Source organism: Trichechus manatus, unplaced genomic scaffold (assembly GCF_000243295.1).
Source record: "Trichechus manatus latirostris isolate Lorelei unplaced genomic scaffold, TriManLat1.0 scaffold00228, whole genome shotgun sequence".
Taxonomy (NCBI): domain Eukaryota; kingdom Metazoa; phylum Chordata; class Mammalia; order Sirenia; family Trichechidae; genus Trichechus; species Trichechus manatus.
The window spans coordinates 1,474,403-1,498,176 of NW_004444164.1; the positions used below are offsets into that span (position 1 = coordinate 1,474,403).

Here is a 23,774-nt window from a genome sequence, read left to right on the forward strand (position 1 = left end):
GGTCCATAAAGAGCAGAAATAAAGTACAGCTGCTGATTGAATCATCTGGGTACTCATGTAGACATTCATGTAAAGGCTCGTTCTCTGATAAGACCAACTGGAATCAAGCTACTGAGTCAGTCTTCACTGCCCACATTGCCACTCTTTCTATCTGAATCCATCATTGTACTGGATATGGCAACATATCCACTGTCGTTGACTGGACACAGGTAAGGGACCCTCTGTTTTTCATGCAAAGACTGTCACTGCATGCAAGACTTATAACTCCTGACAAAGTTTCTGTGTCTTTCTTGCGTGGTGAGGATGGCCCTGTTAAACAGAGCATTGCACTCCACTCCTGAAACATTGACTACATTGGACCTCTCAGGGCTCTGGTATGCCTTACTGCAGCTGACACGTTTTCAGATTACAATGCTACTGTTTCAGTTTAATCAACTAACTTTGGCTATACTTTTATGGCCCTTAAAACTAATCTTTGTTATGTATCTGACTGTCCAATTCCAACATTCCCATGTTTTACTAGTCTTACAATAGCACTTCTTTTATTACAAAAGTTAAGATATTCCCTGGAACTTCCACACTTCCTACCATCCATAGGTATCTGTTATTGTTGATCATTAGAATGGCCTCCTCAAAAATCAATTCAAAAATATCTCTGACTCTACACCCTTAGCTTTTCCTGGTCAAAAAAAAAAACTTTATAAGGCAATTTGATAATTGAATACAGCTGTCGCCAAAATGGGATCATCTCCTCTCAGTCACTTTCAACCAAAGGAGTAGGGGTTATATAGACTTCTTTTGAAAATTTGAGATTTCAGCTAACTATTAGCTAATGATGGAGCCCTGGTGGCCCAGTGGTTAAGTGTTCAGCTGCTAACCAAGAGGTCAGCAGTTGGAATCCACCAGCCATTCCTTGGAAATCCTATGGGGCAATTCTACTGTGTCCTGTAGGGTTGCTATGAGGCGGAATTGACTCGACAGCAGTGGGGTTTTTTTGTTTATTAGCTAAAGAAGCATGATACTTATTTCTTACCCTCAGTGGCAGCCTCAGTTTAGCCTAGTTGGTCCACACCTTGGTTAGCATCTCAGTAAACGTGGTGCCTAAAGGATTCAACTTAACGTTAGTTCATCCACCTGGATTCTTTTGTTGGAATGGCATGTCCCGTGGCAGTACACTGATGAACCAAGTGGGGGATACAATGGGTCTCTGTAGGTTTTAAGAGAATGCTTTTCCCTTTTTCACCTATTCCTTCCAGATGAGAGGGCTAGGTGCAATTATTGGTTGCCTGTAGAAAAGATGAAATATAGCTACTAGAAGGCAATATATTATTTTTATTGTGTAGGTGGGAGAGCAGCAACTTCAGATCTGGGAGGTCTGGAGGAGGGGAGGCATTAATGATCTGCAGTGAGTCTGCTGTTCCCTACCAGGTGACTCTAAGCATGATTTTATCACTATTCCCTTAACTTTACTGAGAAGTCTATTGCAGACTGCAGGGATGGCCCACTTTCTCTATCTCCCATGCAGAACAACTGCAAAAATCTCTGGATGTCTTTCACACCATGATTCCTGTAGCTGTCACTCTGTTATTTTGTAGGATAGACAAACATCACCTGGTTGGTGGCATGGACATCATGACAGGTTGGACTGATTTAACCTCAGGCAGTCCAACTAAAAACAAGGACTAGAGTCAATTTCTTGGACTTAACTGGGAACCCTAAGCCTTACGAGTCAGCTGGGAAGCCACAATGGAGACAGTGTCAATCTGTGCCCCCCATTTGGGGAGAAACAACAATTTTAAAACCTTTTTCTTTACCGGGGCATCGTATGTGGCCCTCAGACTGTACTTCTTGTGTGGTATCCAAGGATTAGCTTGCCTCCCTTCTGCAAACACAGTGGCATGTGCCTTAGGGATGGTCATAATTCACCTTCAAGTATGTAAGGAAACACCACCATAGATCATTTAGCTCTCAGATGCCTGTGAACATCTCTTCAAAATTAGACTTCCTGCCTTTACACGGGGAAGCTTTCTGGATGAATAAGTGACTGAGTATTAATGTTCACCATACGGGCAGTTGTCCCTATAATGAGGGTCATCAGATTTGAAAAGGTGATGCCAAGTTTGTTCCCTCCTTCTGCTGAGGTGATCAGTGATACTATTTTGGCTCTTTAAGGCATTGAAGTCAGTCTCAACTCACTTGCTAGGGTAGTTATATGTGATAAAATTGCCCTGGACTTCTTCCTTGCCTACCAAGGCAAAGTCTGTGGAAATCTCTAATACTTCTTACTGTACCTGGATTAATGTCTTGAGTCAAGTGAAAACTATCTAGCTTTCTAAGGCATCTCCTGCTGGATTGTTAGATTTAACTGACTGGATATGGAGCCCTGGGACCATAGCTGAGTTCAGTACTGTAGGTCAGCCTCATTTATCTGCTTGTTAGAAGCCTTAACTAAATGCTCTATGGGACAAATGGAATAATAGCCTGTCAGGTGGGTTAATCAGAGTGAATGGCATAGTGGTATAAAACAAAACAAAGCTGTTGCCGTTGAGTTGATTCCAACCCATACGAACCATATAGGTCAGAGTAGAACTGCCCTGTAGGGTTTCCAAGGAGCACCTGGTGGATTCAAACTGCCAACCTTTTGGTTAGCAGCCATAGCTCTTAACCACTATGCTACCCTATAGCCGTGGGAAAATCTTCCATAAATTAAGCTAGGGAAGGGCTAGATATTATTAAGATAAAATTCTCCAGGAATCTCTGTTTCTGCACCTCTTGTAAGCAGAGCCACTGACTGCCTTTGTGCCAGACTATTTTTTCAAGGATGTTTGTATAGTGATCATTCTTGGAAGGTAGACATAATGCCTCCCTTTGGAACAAAGGGCAGGTATGCTTACTGCTCATAATCAAAGATTTGCATTCTACCTCCATCTACCGTACAAGATTCCTCTCCTGTAACACAACCCAGTGCATGTGTAGGTATCACCTGGCTCTCCTTGTGTTACCCTGTGAGAATCAGGGTTCAGGGAACTGGCATCTCCCCTCTCCCCAAAAAATAAATGCTAACACTCTGGCTATTGCTGTTGGTGTGAGTAACAAAGTTCTTTGTGTCTGACCCAGGAGCTTTATGCCTTTTTCTAGCATCTACACAACTGTGGTAGGCTAGCTTGTTAGCTTGAAAATAGGGTAATATCTTAATCACTTCACACACACTTCTTCGTAGACACATTATGTTTGAAGTTTATAAAATAATGTTAATATGTTGTTGAAGTTAATTGTCAGAGAGGGAATTATATCCCACCAACATCTATGATTAAGTAATGAAATCTCATTTTTACCGAAATTTAGCTTCATACAAAATATGAACATGTGCCAAGCTATCAGTCAACACCGTATAGCACTGGTATAATTAGGTAGAAGTGTTAGATGAATTATCTGTAATCTACGTAACAGAATCCTAAATCATTCTAATGGAAATGCATTATACCAGTGACATGTAAATACAAAAGAGCAGTGATCTCCAAGGAAAAGATCAGTAGCACATTGAAAGCTTTTAATTTGTTGAAGAAGTGATACCTGAGAGATGGAGCTAACCCCAAATAACTAGGAAATAAATAAGAAGTAAATATTGCTAACATTTTAATAATGTAACTTATATTAACCAACTTGTAAATATCATGTTCTACTAAGGTGTAGGAAACCCCGTGTAAGCAATATAACATTTCCTTATAAATCTGATTGTAACTGAAGTGAGCATTTTACTGAGATTAACAAACAATAATTGAAAATAGATAATTAGGGAAATTAACTGTGAATGGAAAATTTCCATTAAAAATATTCAGCTGTAATTTTTTAAAACGCTAAACAATTTGTTTTTATCATGAAAACAAGACAAATAATAGAAACAGTACCTTTTTTGGTTTTTTTTTTTTAATGTGTGTATCACAATTTTTTGTTCTCTGATTTCCCCCAATCATTTAGTTCTTACTTCTTCCCATAAATTATATTATTCATTCTTCATTCACTCACTCATTCATTGAATTGGCAAACATATGTTATTTATTGAGGACTACTGTTCAGATCTTTACATCATGGTTTAGAATTTATTAATTTCAGGTTTCTAGAAAATTTTAGATATGCTGGCACTAGGAGAGAAAAAACCTGAGCCTCAAAGAGGGTAAGTGATCCAATGCTAGACTGCACAGTCAAAATTAGAATTTCAAAACAGATTGTGTTTCTCTCCACTATACTCTGGCCACATTTGGTAGATGGTAGAGTGAGTTAAAAGGTTGCTAATTGCAATATGGAATTAATCTTTATGTCCTTACTGGCTTTTTTAAGACTGGATCTGACTGAAACAGCAATGAGGACCTTAGCTCATTTAACACTCAACTCTGTGATATCTCAAATATGCATAAGAAAATGTATTTGATTTTGCAACTGAGAATAAGACAAATAAGATAAAAAGTATTTTATTGTTGTAAATTGGAAACTCATTTCAGACATATTTCTCTACATTATATTATTACTAACCTAAAACCAGTTGCCATCGAGGTGACTCCAACTCACGGAAACCCCATGTGTGTCACAGCAGAACTATGTCCCATAGGGGTTTCAGTGAGTGATTTTCCAGAAGAAGATTGTCAAGCCTTTATTCTGACGTGCCTCTGGGTGGACTTGAATCTCCAACCTTTTGGGTAGCAGCCAAGCACATTAACTGTTTACACCATCCATCCACCCACTGTCATCGAGTCAATTCCGACTCATAGCAACCCTATAGGACAGTAGAACTGCCCCGTAGGGTTTCCAAGGCTGTACGTCTTTACAGAAGGAGACTGCCACATCTTTCTCCTACGGAGGGGCTGGTGGGTTTGAACCGCTGGCCTTTTGGTTATCAGTTGAGCGCTTACACCATCCAGTTGATTTTAATGCAGTTAAAAAAAAAAAAACCAAACCTTTTGCCATAGAGTCAGTTCCGACTCATAGCGACCCATAATGCAGTAGACACATGAATTCTTGTCCCAACAAATTTATATTTTTAAGTCTGTCTACAAGGAAGAGTAATTTTTTGCATAATTTAAATATATAGTAACTTGACTTTTGCCACATGCCCCCAGTGTTTATTTACATCATTTAAAATGTACAAAGTTAAGAAAAAAAATGAGTCCTTAAGATTTGAAACACACTACACCTTCTCCTCCCTTATCGACTATCTCATTATCTGATATTTCACATTTACAACAACAGTAAAAAATCTACTATCCGAATATTTTGTGCATTAACAACATACTTCTGGCGGTAATGAATGTCAAGGTGTGAGATGAGAGTAATGTTGGCTGTGATGATTGAGGTTATGTGTAAACGGCTGGGCCATGAATCTCAGTGGTTTGGCAATTATGTAATTATGTAATTTGGCAGCTGTGTAATGATGTAATTTGGAAGCTATGTAATGATGTCATCGTCCTCCATTTTGTCATCTGATGTGGGCATTCTTTATTTTGCATAACACCGATTTCACATAACAACCTGGTCTTTGGAACCTAACCATGCTGATAAGTGAACAGAGGTTGTATAAAATCCTTTAAGGAAGTTGTACAAAAAGTACATTTCCATTATGACAGTCAATAATGCCAATGATAAAAAGAAAGTAATAGAAGCCTGCCAAAAAATTGGAACACAAGGCCATTTAAAGTTCATTCTAAGAGAGTAGTTAATGGAAATTTTAGAACTTAATTAAAGATAAAATTGAAAGAATAGAGTCACATGAAGTAAGAGAAAAACTGAATGACAATTTGTTAAGATAGACTGCGTAAGAAATAAACCGTGAAAAATCCCAGTAGCTTAACATAAGACAAATTTATTTCCTGCTCATACAAAATCAAATGTGCATCCTGGAACTCTCCAAGGCAGCTCTTATTCATGCAATGATGCTGAGAGCCAGGCTTTCTCCATTTTGTACTCTTATTATCTTTATGTATGGGTTTCCTCGGTTATTTCAACAGGGGGAGAGAGTGTTGGAGGCTTATTTAGGATAGTTTTAAGGTCAAAACCCAGTCATATGGCCCTAACATAACTCTGAGGAATCTAGAATGTGTAAGTTAATGTCCATTTATAAGAAAAACTTGAAGATCTAGGATCATGAAACAAAAATAGTCTTTCCTCTTAAGTCAAATTACAATGGAAAACATATTCTGAGAGATTTGTCAAGTCTGCTGGGGTTCAGGGATTGAAATACTTTCCCACGTGATCAATGGCATCATAAAGATAAAACATTTTGAATATAGGAGAAGGAGAAAAAATGGTATATTGCAAAGGAGCCATTTGTTTGAAACAGTGAGGCAGGACTGGTGACAATAAAGTTTAAGGTTATGTGATGGAAGACTATGAAATAAAGCAATGACAATTTAATTTTCTGAAGAAATTGGGAGATAAACATGGTATGGTGTAAGGAATGGGAGATACTATTTTCATTACAGTAAAATCGCTGGTAGTTGTGATAGGCATTCTGAATGTCTTAGAAAGTGGTTAATGTTTTTAAAAAGTGGTTTTTCAAAGAACACAAGTATGATGTAGGTGAAGTGAGAAAATGCTCAAAATGGACTCTCTTTTCCTTATGAAAATAAGTAAAAATTTAATAAATCTTCAGGTAGATCTTAATATGGGTTCTCTAGAGGAGCAAAACCAGTGAAGTGTATATATATAGAGAGAGAGAGACAGAGAGAGAGAGAGAAATTTCCTTCAAAGAAATGGCTCATGCAGTTGTGAGGAAATGGCTCACACAGTTGTAGGAGCTGGCAAGTCAGGCAGCAGGCCAAAGGCTTCTGGCAGGCTGAAGGCTCCTATTGGTTCATGTGATTACAGGGGCTGACGAATCCAAAATCTGTGGCAGGCTGTAAACTTCTCACTTCCGAAGAACAGGTCAGGCAATGAGGAAAAAGTGCAGGCTCAAAAGACAGTGAACTTTGCCTGAACATCTGTTTACATCATGGATGCAGGCTACGCCCCTAAGAAAACTCCTCTTCCAACTGATTGGCTGCTCACATCCGATCATAAAATGGGAGGTTATCATGTAGTGTCTGCCAAACCACTGAGAATCATAGCCTAGTCACGTTGGCCCATAGTATTAAGCATCACAAGGTACCTATTTTGATAAGTTTTAAAAGCCAGTGTTTTAATTGCTTTACTAATTAAATAATTATCTTTTCCTATGTTCAAGGCACTTGTAATGATATTATTATTAGTATTATTAGTGTCTTCATATAGCTTTATGTTCATATGTTTGCCCATTTATTGTATGTGGAAAGCAACAACATTCAACAGCAATATAAATTGTGTTTGCCACACAAAATACATTTAAATATTTGACTTTCATATCTATTCTAGTTAATTATTCCAATATTCTATTTTGGAGTATCATTTTACATGTGCTTTTCTTATATTTTCTGAAAATATTTCAACTAATCATCAGATTTCCATTACCTAGATCAAGCCATGTGAGGAGAAGTGGCCATTCATTGTCCATGCCCTAGAAATTTTATTGCTCTTAAAACCATTTCCTGTCTCTTTCAATTTATAGGTGAGTACTAGAGTTTCATCTATGATGTAATGACCTCCTTAGGGACTTGTTGTTGTTAGTTGCCTCCCAGTTGGCTCTAAATCACAGTGATCTTCTGTATAAGAGAACAAAATGTTGCCTAGTCCTGCGCCATTTTCATGATCTAGGTATGTCTGAGTCCAGTTGCAGCCACCATGTCAATCCATCTCATTGAGGGTTTCCCTCGTTCTCTCTGACCCTCTACTAAACTTGATGTCCTGTGTAAGCAAGCGAGAATCTCATCATCTTCTCTTCTAAAGAGCATTATGATTGTATTTTCTGAGACTGATTTGTTGGTTCTTTTGTCAGTTCATGTTATATTCAATATTCTTTGCCAACATCACAGTTTGGATGCATTAATTCTTCTGCTTTCCTTTTTCATTCTCCAATATTCTCATACATATGAGGTGATTGAAAAAGATATATATCTGTATCTGTATCCAGATCTAGAATTTAGAATTCTTTGTAGTTCAGTTATTTGTAGTAAAAACTGTTGTGAATGGCTGTATAAGACACTATTCCAATTTTCTCTTTAATTTTCCAAGTGATTTGGATAAAAGAAAAGCATTTGTCTAAATTTCATATTGATCTGACCACATGGCTAAATTCTTTCGGATATTTTTATATCAAAGAGATAAATTAGCAAACCTGCCCAACCAAGGAAATAAACCAGTTACATTCTGTCTTGACTCTCGTTTCCTACAATTACATTTTGTGCTTTGCACCTGATGTTTTCTTGTCCTCAACATTCTGTTAGCTGTTGTTAGGTGCCGTTGAGTCGGTTCCAACTCATAGTGACCCTGTCTATGTACAACAGAATGAAACACTGCCTGGTCCTGCGCCTTCCTCACAATCGTTGTTATGCTTGAGTGCATTGTTGCAGCCTCTGTGTCAGTCTGTCCTGTTGAGGGCCTTCCTGTTTTTCTCTGATGCCCTACTTTACCAAGCATGATGTCCTTCTCCAGGGACTGATCCCTCCTGATAACATGTCCAAAGTATGTGAGACACAGTGTCACCATCTTTGCTTCTAAGGAGCATTCTGGTTGTACTTTTAGATTAAAATGAAATTGATTTTGACACATATATGATGCATATGAATATATTTATTTTGTGATTATATAAAATAATGGAATTTTTTAGATTAAGACTTTTTAACTTTCCTATCATTATCAAAAAGCATTTTTTTCAGTGCCTATGTAACACTGTAGTAAATACCTGTGATGTAATATTGATATGTGACATGATTTCTGCCCTTCACGCATTTGGGGCAAGGAGGTAGACTTAATAAATGTGCGGTGAAAGAAATGCAAATGGAATTTTCAGAAAACAATCAGTAAATATGTTTGGTTGTAATAATAAGTTTGCAGGAAACAATTTTCTAGAGGTATATAGAGATTAGATTGTGCAGTTCTAATGACAAGGGATTTAGTATTTATTCTGTAGATACATTGACATCTTTTTGTGCTTGAGGCAATGAAGGACTATATACAAATATAGTATAATGAGATTAATCTCACAGTAGTATGTAGAAAGAATTATCAGTAACAGTTTGGGAACTGGAATGGTTATTGGGAAAAGTGTTGACAGGAACACCAGTTAGGAGATAATGAAGCACAGTTCATAACCACGGAACATTCAATTCCCCTGCCACACAAAGAAGCATGGAGGTTAGAAATAATGATCTCTCCCAGTTTGGGCGGGGTGGGGGGGGGGCAGGAATCAGAGTTCCAAATATTTTAATTGATATTGCACTATTTTCCACATAACCCTGCTCACCACTAGCCAGTTACACGAAGTGTAATTGTGATATTTTATTAAAGAGAAATGCTGCCTTAGTTTAACACTGTTTGATAAAGAATATCTAAGTGTTGCTGTACTGACAATGACACAAACTGATGTAGTAGGTTTTGTATGAAGGAGTGATGACATTTGGTGATGTTTTTCCATATTAAAAATAAAATAAATATTACATTCTATTTTGTAATGAAAATAGAACCCCAAAAGACATTTTTCATGTTTTTCTCCTCTGTATTTTAAATGACAAGAAAGACAAAACATGCAGTTTTAAACATAACAACAATCATCAAACTTTAATTTTGAATTAGAAAGTTGGTTAATTATGTAATATATTTGCTCTCCCTGTCTTTCTATTTTTAATTCTTAATTACACTGAAAATGTGTTTAATTTATTCCCATGTACAGATTAAAATGAAAATGCTCAAGGTTTAATTTTAAATTTTACATGAATTTAGATATAGTTTAAAACAATAAGAAGCCATATAAATATTCGCTATTCCTAAATAGTGAATATTATATCATAGTTTTTAAGTATTAGTATTTTAGTACTGTGCTACTTGGAGTAACTCATGTAGAAATGCTTACATTTCATCAGTATAAGAGAAAGAATTAGCAGGGATGAGCATAACTTTCAGAGTCCCATTGTGCTAGATATGTCACATTTAAATAGAAAAAATACACAACAAGCAGGAACTAAATATTCTCCTATGTAGAAATTTACAGTGACAATATATTGTTGGAGTAACATAACATCCTGTTGCTATTGAGTCGATTCCAACTCATAGCGACCCTATAGGACAGACGAGAACTACTCATAGGTTTTCCAAGGTTATAATCTTTATGGAATTAACTCGATGGCAATGTTAATCTTTATGGGAGCAGATTGTCACATCAGGCTGCCACATCATTCTCTCACAAAATGGCTGGCTGACCTTTCGGTTAGCAGGCAATCACTTAACCACTGCTCCACTAACCAAAACCAAAACCCTATGCCATTGAGTCGATTCTGACTCATAGCAATCCCATAGGACACAGTAGAACTGCCCCATAGGGTTTCCAAGGAGCAGCTGGTAGATTCTAACTGGCAACCTTTTGGTTAGCCGTCGAGCTCTCAATCACTGTGCCACCAGGGCTCCCTAAAAATTGGAGCCATCAGCCATCATTCATTGCTGTTGTTTGCAGTCAAGTCAATTCCAACTCACAGAGACCCTCAAAAAAAACCAAAAAAAAAAAAACCCCAAACCGGTTGCCTTTGAGTGATCGCGACCCATAGCGACCCTAAAGGACAGAGTAGAACTGCCCCATAGGGTTTCAAGGAGCACCTGGTGGATTTGAACTGCTGACCTTTGTTAGCAACCGTGGCTCTTAACCACTACGCCACCTGGGTTTCCACAGGAACTCTGTATCTATTCTGTATCTGCAATATGTATATGTTTTTGGACTTCTAGTGGGAAGCATTCTGATTTGGGTGATAGAATTAAAACAGATTTCTGGAAATATTTATTGAAATATATTTTAAACTACACAAACCATAAAGGTAAAGCAATACCTAGCATGGAGTTAGCAATATATGGAAATTCTTTGTGGTTGTCATGTTGAATTTGAAGGTAATTTTATCATAATGATTGATTGTATTTTCTTTCCCCTATCAGGAAATCAAAACCAAATATGTATCCTCAGAGCAGTAGTTATAAAATATTGTCTGTTAGTTGTTCTTTCAAAAAAATTGCACTGAAACCACATTAAAAAATATGTGCATATATTGATGTGTTGTCTTTTCTTTTCCACTCCATATATAGGTGTGTACAGCTCTACCCTTACCAAACTGTATGTACCCAGCCTATTCTTATGTCCTGCCTTTGATTACATATGTACCTGGTTGCTTGTACATGTGCCATATTTTGCAATTTGTGCAATTTATCTCTCTGAGATAATATAATTTATTTAAAAACACTTATAAAGTTAGTTGACTTTATCTTTTTTCTAAGAGAAAAGCAATTATAATTAACTGTAAAGAAGCCTTTATATATTTTTTGGTTCACACATGGGAATTTGAATGATAGTTTGACACAATAGCTACATCATGCATTTTGTGATAATAAAATAGTTTTTTGTTTTTTTAATTAGTCAATCTTTTTTGGAAATTACTGTGAGTAGAGTAGAGGAGAATGAAATGCGTATCTTAGCAGTACCTGATCATAATGCAGAATGACTAGAAGAATGTAGACTAGACTGTGTATGCCTTATTAATTTGAATAATTCCCTCTTCCTTTTTTGCCCAAGTAATGATGAGAACGGTTATACTGTGGTGATTAAAAATTACATAAACAATTATTAAAGTTCAGAGCAAGATGCAAAATCTCACCTATGAGATATTGTAAGCCTGCTTGGATAGTTCTTTGACTAAAATAGAACAGTAAAAAATACAGTTAATAACTTCCTTACAAAGCCACAATTAAAGAATGTTTTAATAATTTAATAATCTCTTTTAGCTGGAATTCTTTTTTTCAGCAGTACTTTCTTGTGTTTTTTCAGTCTCTTTTATTTTTACCAGGATCATAATTATTATTTTTATTGCAATAAAGAGATACCATTGCCATCAAGTTGATTCTGACTCATAGTGACCCTATAGAACAGAGTAGAACTGCCTCATAGGGTTTCCAAGGAGCTGCTGGGGGATTCAAACCGTCGACTTTCTGGCTAGCAGCCAAGCTCTTTAACCACTGGGCCACCAGGGCTCCAGCGACCCTGTGAGTAAGGCTAAATAATTGACTGTTTCAAAATAGAACTTATGGAAATGGTTACATCTTAAAGAAGTGACCAGAGTATGTTTTCTTATTTTTGCAGCATCAAAAATTGTTTTATTATTTCAGCAATAGTAGCCAGACTCTGGAGAGTTGATTCACGCAAACCAAACACGAAAAAGTGATTTAAAATAATAATACCTATTTTATTTATTTATAAAGGGAATTGGTGTTACAGAACCTGAGAAGGTGGTCCAGCATGCTCACACTTGCCAATTATCTGGACATGGATCTTTGAGAAAGAGAAAGTAACTTTATTGCAATGCACAGAGCAAGGAGCCAGAAGGACATTCCTCAGATCTGGCTCCCTGAGCTGCAGGGAAGCAGGGCTTATATGTGATTTGGGCAGCAAGATGGCAGCCGCACAGGCATACTGGGGAGGAAAACAGGAGGAAACGTGGTTCTTGTCGGACCTCTTGCTTTGGAATAGGGTTCCAGTGATGATTTTTCTTCTGATTCGTTCCTCCTGTTGCTGCGTCCTCTGTTGAGGTCAGTCAGCGGTCACAGCTGGCCCTGTGGGTTGGGCAAAATCTGGCTTGGGCTAGTTTAAGGACTAATAGAAATTTACTGACATTCATAGGGTCAGGTTACATTAGCATTTTTTTACTAAAATATTATTATCTGTAAGCGTTAAGAAGAAAGGGACCATGCCTATTAGATTCATTGTTACATCCCTTGATCTTAGAAAACAACTTTTTGGATTAATTGATAATTACTTAGTTTATTTTTAATGGCTCCTGATATCAAGACATTTGTGAGATTAAATGAGTATCAATATTGTTAACAGAATTTTTAAAACGTCTGCTAAGAGAAGAATGCTCGGTAATATTTGTGCTTGATTTAACGACCAATTTATTAATCTCATGCATTTTGCAATTAATTAATATTTCCTTAAAATTAAACAATCAACTATTCTCTAAATATTCACATAAATTTTATATACCAATGAAATGGAACATATATTAAGTTAAATTTTCCATGACCTGTAAGAATTGGTTCAAATTTTATATAATCAGATTCTTTGCAGTGTATAATTAAAATCTCAAGTCTAATGTATCAATTTTTCTTAAATGCTTTAACAACTTCTAAAGAAGAAAAAAAACTACACCCACAAATTGAAATGATCCCAAAGCAAATCAGTATGCTTACTGTAAAAGTGATTACAAAAGTGCTAATACTGGGGGTTTACATTTCTTTTTATCTTTTTTCTTGTTTTTACACTTTGCTGATGTGTAAATTTTGATGCTTCCTGAGATTTCAGAAATATCTAATTCTATTTTCACATGTTCTTAAGCTTTAGTAACGAGGTTGTTGCTGTGTGCTGTCAAGTCGATTCTGATTCATAGCAACTCTATAGGACAGAGCAGAACCACCCCATGGATTTCCTAGGCTGTAATCTTGACAGGAGCAGATTGCCAGGCCTTCTGTCCAGTTGAGCCCCTTGCTGGTGTGTTTGAACCACCGATATTTTCGTTAGCAGCCAAGCTATTAACCATTGAGCCATCAGGGCTTCCATTAGTAACCATACTAGACTTAAAAGGAAAAGATAGTCATCTCTTAAATTTGCAAGTTCTGTGTTGTTGACAGGGTGAGATTTTTGCCTAGTCATTGGAATTTGCTGTACGTTCAGAGATGATTCAGCCCCAAGATACTGGTCAATGTGGAATTTCTTTTTAAATTTAAGCCTAGCTTTTAACTTGTGCAATACTGATGTACTTTCACAAAATGGTGTACTTTTTAAGGCCCAATTGCCTGTGTTACATAATAATTGTACTGGTGTGTATATATATATATATATATATAGGCTTAGTATGTTAACATTGTTAAAAATTCATGGATTCTCATTATTTTCTTATTATGTAGGGCTATGTAGAGTTTTCATCTACCAGGAGATGAGGAAGTATTATTTCTGCTTAGTTAACCACTCTACTTGTAAATATTTGGCTAATTTATCAAATATGTGAGACACACAGTCGAACCCTCTTAGATTTGATCATTAGTGTTAATTAACTCCTGGACTCCCTTTCCAGCTTGTTATTATGTATGACCATCACTGCTGGTCAGTCCTTTCTACTCCTGGTATAAAACCTACTTTTGGGACCATTACTTTACACTCAGGTCCCTGCTGACACAAACAGAAAGAAATACATGTCAAAATTTTATAAATATACAAATAATTAAAGAAGAGAAATATATATGTGTATATATATTGCATTTATATTTATGAACTATCTGTTAAAAACAATAGAAATTAACGATATTCTAACCTGTTTATATTTTATTGTCTTGCTACTACTTCTTTGTATCTTTTGTATTGTTTGTTTTGAGAGTTCTGAACTCATAGCCTTTGACAGACACAAGTTGTTTCATTTAGCCAAATGATTATTGCTTTTTTTTTTTTTTTTTGATGCTTACATGATCAGAAATGAACCAGGGAAGAGCCTTTTCTTAGCCTTTGAAAACTTCCCCTTACTTTTTCTTCTAGAGCAAACTTGTTTTCTGGCAACAAAAGGATTTTCCAGAAGTATTCTATCCCTACTCCCTCTTTCCATAATAACCCAGGAGCCCTGGTTCTTTTTTATTGGTGGATATCAGTGCTGATTATGGGAAAAGTGTTATTGCTGCTTTTGGTCTCTTTTAGGGAGAGATCTGGAGAAGATTATTTCTTTTTATGTTTATGTGTTCACATTGATTTTTCTTTGTAACATATCATGTTGCTCCATCTACTCACCTTTGATTATGAGGTTTCATCAGTTTCAAAGACAAAAAAGTTACATTGACAAAAAAGTTGCTTTAAAAGCAAGATATCAGAACAAGGTAATTTAAAATGAGTAGCTATAAGAAGCAGTTCATCCAGACCAATGATAAATGGAACTTTACTAGTCTAAATGTCAAGTGTCAACTGCAAAAAAAATGAGAAAAAATTCAGAATAATCTAGTAAGCTTTCCAAATTCAATTTGTTCACTTTGTTGGTATTAACTTTTATTTATTTATTTTTTTAAATGAAATATTGAAATAGCAGTGGCAGGGTTTTTAAAGTATTTTCTTGTTAAAAGACATATATACATTTGCCTGGAAACATAGTTCAGACTGTGGGTGGATGTATTGCCTTTCAGAATTCAAAAGAAGGATGAAAAATCTAACCTTAAAAATACCATGTTTACCTGTGGACTTCAGGAAATGCTGAAACCAGGAACCAGAAAAACTACTACTATGATATTTTTCAAAGGAGCCCTGGGGGTGCAATGGTTAGGCACTTGGCTGCTAACCGAAAGGTTGGTAGTTCAAACTCACCTAAACTCTGCAGAAGACAAACCTGGCAATCTGCTTCCCTAAAGATCACAGAGTAGGAAACACTGTGGGACAATTCCACTCTGTCACATTGTGTCACTTCGAGTAGAAATCAACTCGACGGCACCTACCTACAACAACAACATGAAATTTTTCATGTTTAGCCATATAATGAAATGCATAGTCCTTTTGACTATAGGGTCACTATGAGTCAGAATCGACTTGACAGCAGCGGGTTTGTTTTTTTGTTTTTTTGAGTATAGAGTTTTCCATCTTGCAATATCTATCATGAGATGGAGACTTGTTTCATTTTCAGCTAGGAAAATCCTGGGGAAGGGCTGTGGTCAACCAGTTTGGTTAAGTTGCCCATCTTGGACCTTAGACAAAGAACAGGGAGTTTGGCTCATGTAAGAAGCTGGTAGCTCTTTCTGTAGGTGAATGGGGTGGGGTGGTTCCCAATAGAAGGAAGGAATGCTGGGCAAACCAGATATAGATGCTTACAATGAGTAAGATGTCCTAACTTGCATAAAAAAGGTGACAATTATATGATAACCAAAAAGCCAAACCAAACATGTGCCACTGAGTTGATTCTGACTCATAGCGACCCTATAGGACAGAGTAGAACTGCCCTACAGGGTTTCCAAGGAGCAACTGGTGAATTCAAACTGCTGACCTTTTGGTAAGCAGTCCATAGCTCTTAACCACTGTGCCACCAGGGCTCCAATTATATGATAGGCACCCTTTTATCTTCTTTTGTTCCTTTGTCTCTTCCTTCATTGCTTTTCAGTGTCATTGGTCAATCACTTAGGTAATGTTTAATAAACACTGATAATATTATCTTTTCAAAATCATTCTTTTCTAAATTTTCCCTTTCAATATTTATCTTCAATGCTGTTTCTTTTGTTGTTCCAGTATTCTATTTTGCATTTTTTAGGGTGGCAGCTTATTGTCTATATTTTGGAACATCTTTTTGAGGCTGTATAGGGAAGCAAATTTATTCTCAGTGGGATATCACCACCACACTGTAAGACAGAGCTGCCATTAAATGGTTGATTCTAGTTATAGTTTAAATTATTAGTTAACTTCATTTGTAGAAAGAAGTGCTTCAATTTGGGGATATTTATCAGCTTTCATAGTACAATACTGTATCCAAGGAGTGAAAGTAACTTATTTAAAAATTGCAGTGTCCATACTTCTAATCCCAAGAAATGTCCATGTCCATTTGACAATTTCAATAGCCTTTCCTTAATATTTACTTCATTAAATATTATAGTAGCATTGAAATCAATCAAAAAACTGATTTGAGTCATTTGTGGCATTGTATAGTATTTAGGCTGTTCTTCTTGATGTCCTATTTTTGTACTCGGTATTTTATTTTTACTCTATAAACCTAGTTTCTTACTTTTCTCAATACATCCTGCCACCTGTCTATATACACAAATACACAAATCGGGACTGGACTGCTCCTTAAAGAATTCCTACAATTGCACATCACCATTTCTTCCCAAACTTGTCATATAACCTCTAGTTTACTTTCTGTTTGCTCTTTTGAAAAAAAAAAAAGGAAACATAATCTGAGTTCTGATATATTTATGGTATTATAAAACTCAATCATTTTTTTAACCTAATTAATAAATATATTTTTTCCTGTTCTCTCTTCCTAATCTAAAGCAAGTGATTGAGAAATTGGAACTGGATCCTCACTTCCAAGTATATCCTAAGTTAATGTTTCACGATTGGCACTATACACAAAATTTGTTTGAGAAATAATTCATTAAATTTATTGGAAGATTGTTACCTGGATTTGAACTATAAATACACATAAAACAATGTAAAATTTCAGTTTATAGACTTCTATACCTTTGAAAAAGGTTTATATCCTTCTTATGCATTTATAATAACCAATTTTATATTTTTTTACCATCATTAAATAAGTTCTGATTAAAATAAACTCTTTTCTGTATTCTAATATATTTGATACCTGTCCATACACACTTCCATTTAATTATGTTAAATATTCTTAAAAAAAAACTAATGTGCAGGTAAGTGACAAAATCAAGAATTTTTAGAATAATTTGTGAAAATTTTATTAAAGTGATAATTTGAAAGTCCATAAGGTAGTTAAATAATTTCTGATGTTCAGTTAATATTTTTATTTCTACATTTGAGTTCCCTTTGTTTCACAGCATCTGCATATGAACATTTCCTCATTTTCTCAAGTGTTTTGGTCTCTTAAGAATTGATTTTACTTTTTCCTCAGGATGTTTTGAATAATTTGGGATCTTGTGAACTGGATGAAGATGATCTCATGCTTGATCTAGAATTTTTAGAGGAACAGAATCTGCATCCTTCGGGTAAGGGTTGAATAAGTGCGCAACATTATACAACTCTGATCTTAATTATTTAGCTTCCATTGATAAACTATGCATTGTTTAGCTACATTCAGTCGTTTCAATCCCCAGTTTGTTTATTCTGGGGATTGATCATCCACAGTACATGCTAGGTACTGTGGATGATCAAAGATAAATATCACATTCTCCTGGTCCTCCCTTTAAGTGATCTTAAAATATATTTTGGAAGTATAAATGAGGTTAAAAGATAATTATAAAATAAATAAAACTATAAAAAAAACTTTGCAAAGAAAGAACTATTCTAATTGTATATCCATCATTTTACAAGTTAATATTTTTTGAAGAAAACAATTACAACAATTCCATTGTATTTGTCATACAAGAATTACACATAATGGGAGTGTAAAAAGGTACAATTCCTTTTTAGAGTGAAATTTGTCACTATTTAGCAAAATTATATATGCATTTACCTTTAGACCTAACCATCTAACTTCTAGAAATGTAATCTTAAAATACTGGAAAAATACAAAATAATGCTTGCATATGACTATTCATTGCAACATATTTGTAATGGCAAAAGATTGGATTTTGCCTACCAATAGGACACTTGTTGAATATACAGTGGAATACTAAGGAGTCATAAAATGAAGATGATGTCTCTATCAGCTCAAGCAAGATTCTTAAGGATAAGTTGTCAGTAGAGAACTTTATAACGAAGAGATTACACTGACAAGACCTAAACCCACTGATCAATCTTAACATCACTAGAAGTGTATAAACTAGACTTTTTGTGCCACTGATCAATGTTAACATAACTAAAAGTGTAACAGTTAGACATTTTGTGCCTGTAGGGTCTCTATGAGTCAGAATAACGGGTAGGTTAACGGTGCAATGCAGAAGGAAGTACCTGAATCCACCCAAGTCTCTAGATTGAATTATGATTTTATAGGAAATAGAGGGGGGCAAGGAAAATGTTAAATGACATTACGATATTGGCAGCAAACAAATTCAGAAATGTGAGGAATTCTATGGAATGAAAAGTCTGTTTCTTAAAAAAAACTAAATGATTTGATAAGAAGAAGGGAGTGTCATAGATAAAAAGAGGCTTAAGCAACATAACAAGTAATGCAATGTGAGATTCTTGTTGGTATACTTATTTAAAATATAAAAATACTGTAAGAAGACAATTTTGAGTTAAGAGAAATTTGAATATTGAGTTATTAATACAGAGTTATTGTTAATTTTGTTGGGTGTTGTAATGGTATTTTGTTTTATTTTATTTTTTAGGAAGATAATTTAACTGGTAGCAATGCGTACAGTTGAAATCAAGAGTCTGGGTTTTGCTTTACAAGAGTATGGAGGAGGGAATAGATTAAACAAATTTACAAATTGTTGAAAATTATCACAGCTGGGTGATAGATGCATGGGGTGAAACGTTCGTGAACTAATTATAATAATATTCTATTTGTGTGGGTTTTTTGGGAACATTTTCATAATAAAAAAGAAAAACAAAGTAATAATTGAAAAGAACAACAGATAATATAGTAATCTGTTATATTTGGTAGGCAGCCATGATGATGAGCAAAGAACACCTTAAAAATCTAAAAATAGCTCAGTCTATTTGCTTGGGGACACTTAACCTCTTTAAACATTAATTTCTCCTTTATAAAGTAACACCAGTACCTGCACCTCAGTAATTTGTTTAAAAAAAAAAAAAAAAGCTTGGTTGAAGCCAAAACTAGGGTAGTTTATGAATCATCAACCCAATTGTTCATAAGATAATAATATTACTTGGATATTTGAAGTACAGTTTCTGAAAAACAAAATATTCCTTACTGGGATTCAGGTTTGCTTAATATCACTTAATAAAATATCTTTTGAAAACCTACTACACTTTAGATGACACCTTATGTGGTTTTAAAAGAACAGCAAATATCTATTTATGCAAATCAGCTCAGAAAGAAGACTTCTGGTAAAATTGGTTTTATACAATTTATTTTCTTTAGTAAGAAGCCCAATTAAAGGTCTTCTCAGTATAAAATTGATAACTGATATCAATAAAAAGCTCATTAATGTTAAGCATTCTAAAATGATGGTTTTAATAAAAGAAAAGTAATTTTCAAAAGTCTGAAAACTAAAATCATGATGCTACTAATTTCTACTACTTATGTTACTGAAAATCACTACAGGGCTTAAAAAACTTCATTATGACAAAACATATCAATCTTTGGCTATAGAAGCTTATTAAAACAGAGATATATAGCAATTTATAGTAAGGCTTGATGTAATGACCAAGATGAATGTTTTAAAAGGCCATAGAAGTGTTTTTGTTTTGAAAATATTAAGTTTGCATGTGAGTAAAAAGTTCTTTTCTAAAAATAATAGGAATTATAGTTATGACACTTAACAGTTTTATTCAGTTTATCATACGGTTAATAATGATTATAGCTGCAAAGAACAGATAAATTACCATGTGGAAAGTGGAGACATTCTGCTTTGGCCTGTTTACTACAGTGACTTGGCACATAGCAGATGCTCAATTGGTATCTATGAATGTGATTTTATTTAGACTATAGTCAGACACCTCCGGACATGTATATAGTGAACAAAAAGGGATTTCACTTTCAAAATAAAAGCATAAATTAGTAAAATTAAATTATTTTCTTTTTCTTTACAGAAAAGCAAACATCTTTAAGTAAGAGATCTATTTTACTGGACAGAGTATGAAAATCTGTAATTAAAAAAATCCCCTTGTATTCTGTCAAAATGTACATATAGTACTGTTCATACTGAGTAGTTTAACATGCAAAGAATGATGCTGAAGGGCAATATAATGCATCATAAAATTACATGTAATAATATTCATGTAATATTAATCATTGTTCAGTTTTCTACTTGCAGTATAACTAATATGAGTAAAGGTACATCAACTAGGCTAAGCAAAATATAAGAATAGTATGCACACACACACGTACACACACACACATACACACATAAACACAAAGGAAAAAAGCCAATATGAATTTTTTGGTTCAAAGTTTATGCCACAGAAATACTCATATACTTAGACATTTGGATATTTACCTGTATATCATATCATGTTTATGAACTTTGTACTTATAGCTATACTTACCTTGGTGGTGGTGTTATTTGCTTTCGAGTTGATTCCAACTCATGGATACTAGGAATAGATCTGGACATTTTTGATATGCCTTTTTTTATTTCATTCTTTACTATTCTTATTTTCTCATTTAAAAGTGAGTTATACATTTGCAGATAAGTTTTAAAAAGTTTGCTTTTTGACCATTGTAGTGAACCATCTGAATAAAGTTCTGTGAATACTTTGAATATATAAATATATCTATAAGCTCCTAAATTAACATATCTTACATTCTAAATGGAGAGATATTACAAATAAAATATGTTTTATAATGTAGTAAGGGCTATTATCATTTTTTAAAAGAAAACATAAAAGGATAATTTCAATGAAAGAAATATACATAAATTCACAGTGAGTTCCCCAAAGGAAATTTACCTTAAGGGGAAAAATTAAAGCAACTATTCTAAATAATTTACTCTGATATTGACACTATCTAATTTTATATTTGTACATTCTAATATAAAAACAAAGCTTTTAGATTAAAAACTGTATGTACAGAAAAAAGACACAATCTGGTATACAATTAAAAATATCAATCGCTCAATCTGTCATTCAATGCATTTCTTAAATAGAAGAATTCTACTGAAGAAGAATTACTAAGATATGAACTGTGTATTACTTGTAAGTCTTTATAAAGCACTTATGATTTGTTATCAGGAACAATTTCTTCAGCAGCCCTCTACAAAGTCTTTTAAAACAAGCTGGTGGCATCATGCCATGAGTTTAATAGAAGCAGCTCTAAATGGTGACACATCAGTGATGTCACTCCCTACCACAGACTAGGAGCTTTATGAGATCTTGCTTAATGCAAAAATAAAATTCACTCCCTTGTCCATAGTTCCTATTCCTATGATAATTCTAATGCAGAAAACTATTAAAGTAAATGATGACAAGGACCTTCCTCCAGAGCCAACAGAGAAAATCTTCCCCTGGAGCTAATGCCCTGAATTAGGACTTCTAGCCTACTAGACTGTGAGAGAATAAACTTCTGTTTGTTAAAGGCATCCACTTGTGCTATTTCTGTTATAGCAGCACTGGATGAACAAGACAGAATTTGGTACTGAGAGAGTGGGGTGCTGCTCTAACAGATACCTAAAATGTGGAAGTGGTTTTGAAACTGTGAATGGATAGAGGACTCAGAAGGAAGTGAGGAGAACTGTTAATACCTGAGACAGGGCAGATGCTGAAAAGCTGCAGCAGAGAGCCGGCAGCAGCAGAGAACCGGTAGCAGCAGAAGCAGGACACCAGCGCCAGACATCACTGGAGCTGACCCACGCAGCAAGAGAGCTGAGTGCCTTTGCGCAGATGGCTTCCTGGTGGAGTGGGGTGCCTCCTGGCACTTATCAGTGGAGCTAGGCTTACCGACCCATGGAGCAAGAGAGCTGAATGCTTCTGGCTGAAGTCTCCTGGCAGAGTAGGGTGCCTCCAGGCACTTATTGGTGGAGCTACAGAACTTTGGAACACTTGCCTCAGCAGGGCAGATGCCAGTGGTGAGGCCCAAAGGGCCGAGAGGCTAAGAAACAAGCAGAAGCTGAAGAGACAAGGAACACAGAAAGCAGAGCTGCCTCAGTCTCAAAGGGTGTGGCCATGACTTCTGGGGCCTCAAAGAGTGGAACCACGGCTTCTGGAGTTTCTAAGGGTGGAGTCTACCACTCAGATGGACTAGGAGGATGGTGTGCCTAAAGCTGAGGGAGCAGAGAGTTGGGGGACCTCATACCACCAAGAAAGCAGTGCCAGGAGCAGAGTGTATCCTTTGGACCTAGGGTTCCTGCATGGAGAAGTTCTTAGTCCAGGGGAAGATTGATGACAAGGACCTTCCACAAGAGCCGACAGAGAAAACCTTCTCCTGGAGCTGATGCCCTGAATTTGGACTTCTAGCCTACTAGACTGTGAGAGAATAAACTTCTATTTGTTAAAGCCTTTCACTTGTGGGATTTCTGTTATAGTAGCACTAGATGACCAAGACAGAAAATGTCACTTATTTTCCTCAAACATAATGTAATCATTGTAAAGCATAATAGAATATCTAATGTTAAGTAGCATCATTTCTGATGAATCCTCCGAGATGAACAGTTTCTGAGATATAACCTTTGGACAACCGAATAAGATGAGTTTGCTACAAATGAATGAATGCTGCGTATTGTAAATAAGAATTTTGATTTTTGTTTTAGAACACTTAATTTATATGTATTTTTCCACAGTAAACTAGAACAAGGTCACTTTTCTATTGATACCACTCTTGTATCATCTTCATAACAGGAGAAGCTGATACTTCTTTGTTCAGTATGGGAAACATGCACATGGCTAATTTGACAGTGATAAATCATAATTAATTGAACGAGTTAAAGTTAAAAGGAAAGGAGGCTAAAATATGTTTTAGTTTTACTTCTTTGGAAATTATTGATTAAAATACTATTTCTTCAATTCTTACCTTGGCTCCTGTGTTAATACTAGGTATGAGCTGTATATAGACATAGTAGTGAGTAGCTGGAGCTCTGTGTTAAGAGAAAGAAAACTGGATATCTGTAATGAGCCAGGCTGTGTTCCTAAGCCATCTCAAGTTAACCCTCCCAACACCTCTCTGACAGAAAATTACACCTAAAAGTTCCATTCAAAATAGAGAAACTGTAAGTTAATATCAAAAGAGATCAGGCACTTTGGAGACAGACACATCTACATTAAAATTCCAGCTTTGCTATCTGCTAACTTAGTGGCCTTGAACTAGTGATTTCATCTTTCTTAACAAAGTTTCCTCATTTGTAATGTGGCAATAATAATA

The 23,774-nt window shown here is 35.4% G+C and overlaps 1 protein-coding gene across 1 annotated transcript in view; it reads left to right on the forward strand.

Annotated features, from left to right (window-relative positions):
- Positions 1 to 23,774, forward strand: part of CCSER1 (coiled-coil serine rich protein 1) — a 1,325,280-nt gene that overhangs the window by 151,192 nt on the left and 1,150,314 nt on the right. The window contains exon 4 of the mRNA XM_004389012.1: positions 17,745 to 17,838. Coding sequence (XP_004389069.1) covers positions 17,745 to 17,838 — 94 coding nt within the window. The remainder of the gene's footprint in view (positions 1 to 17,744; positions 17,839 to 23,774) is intronic.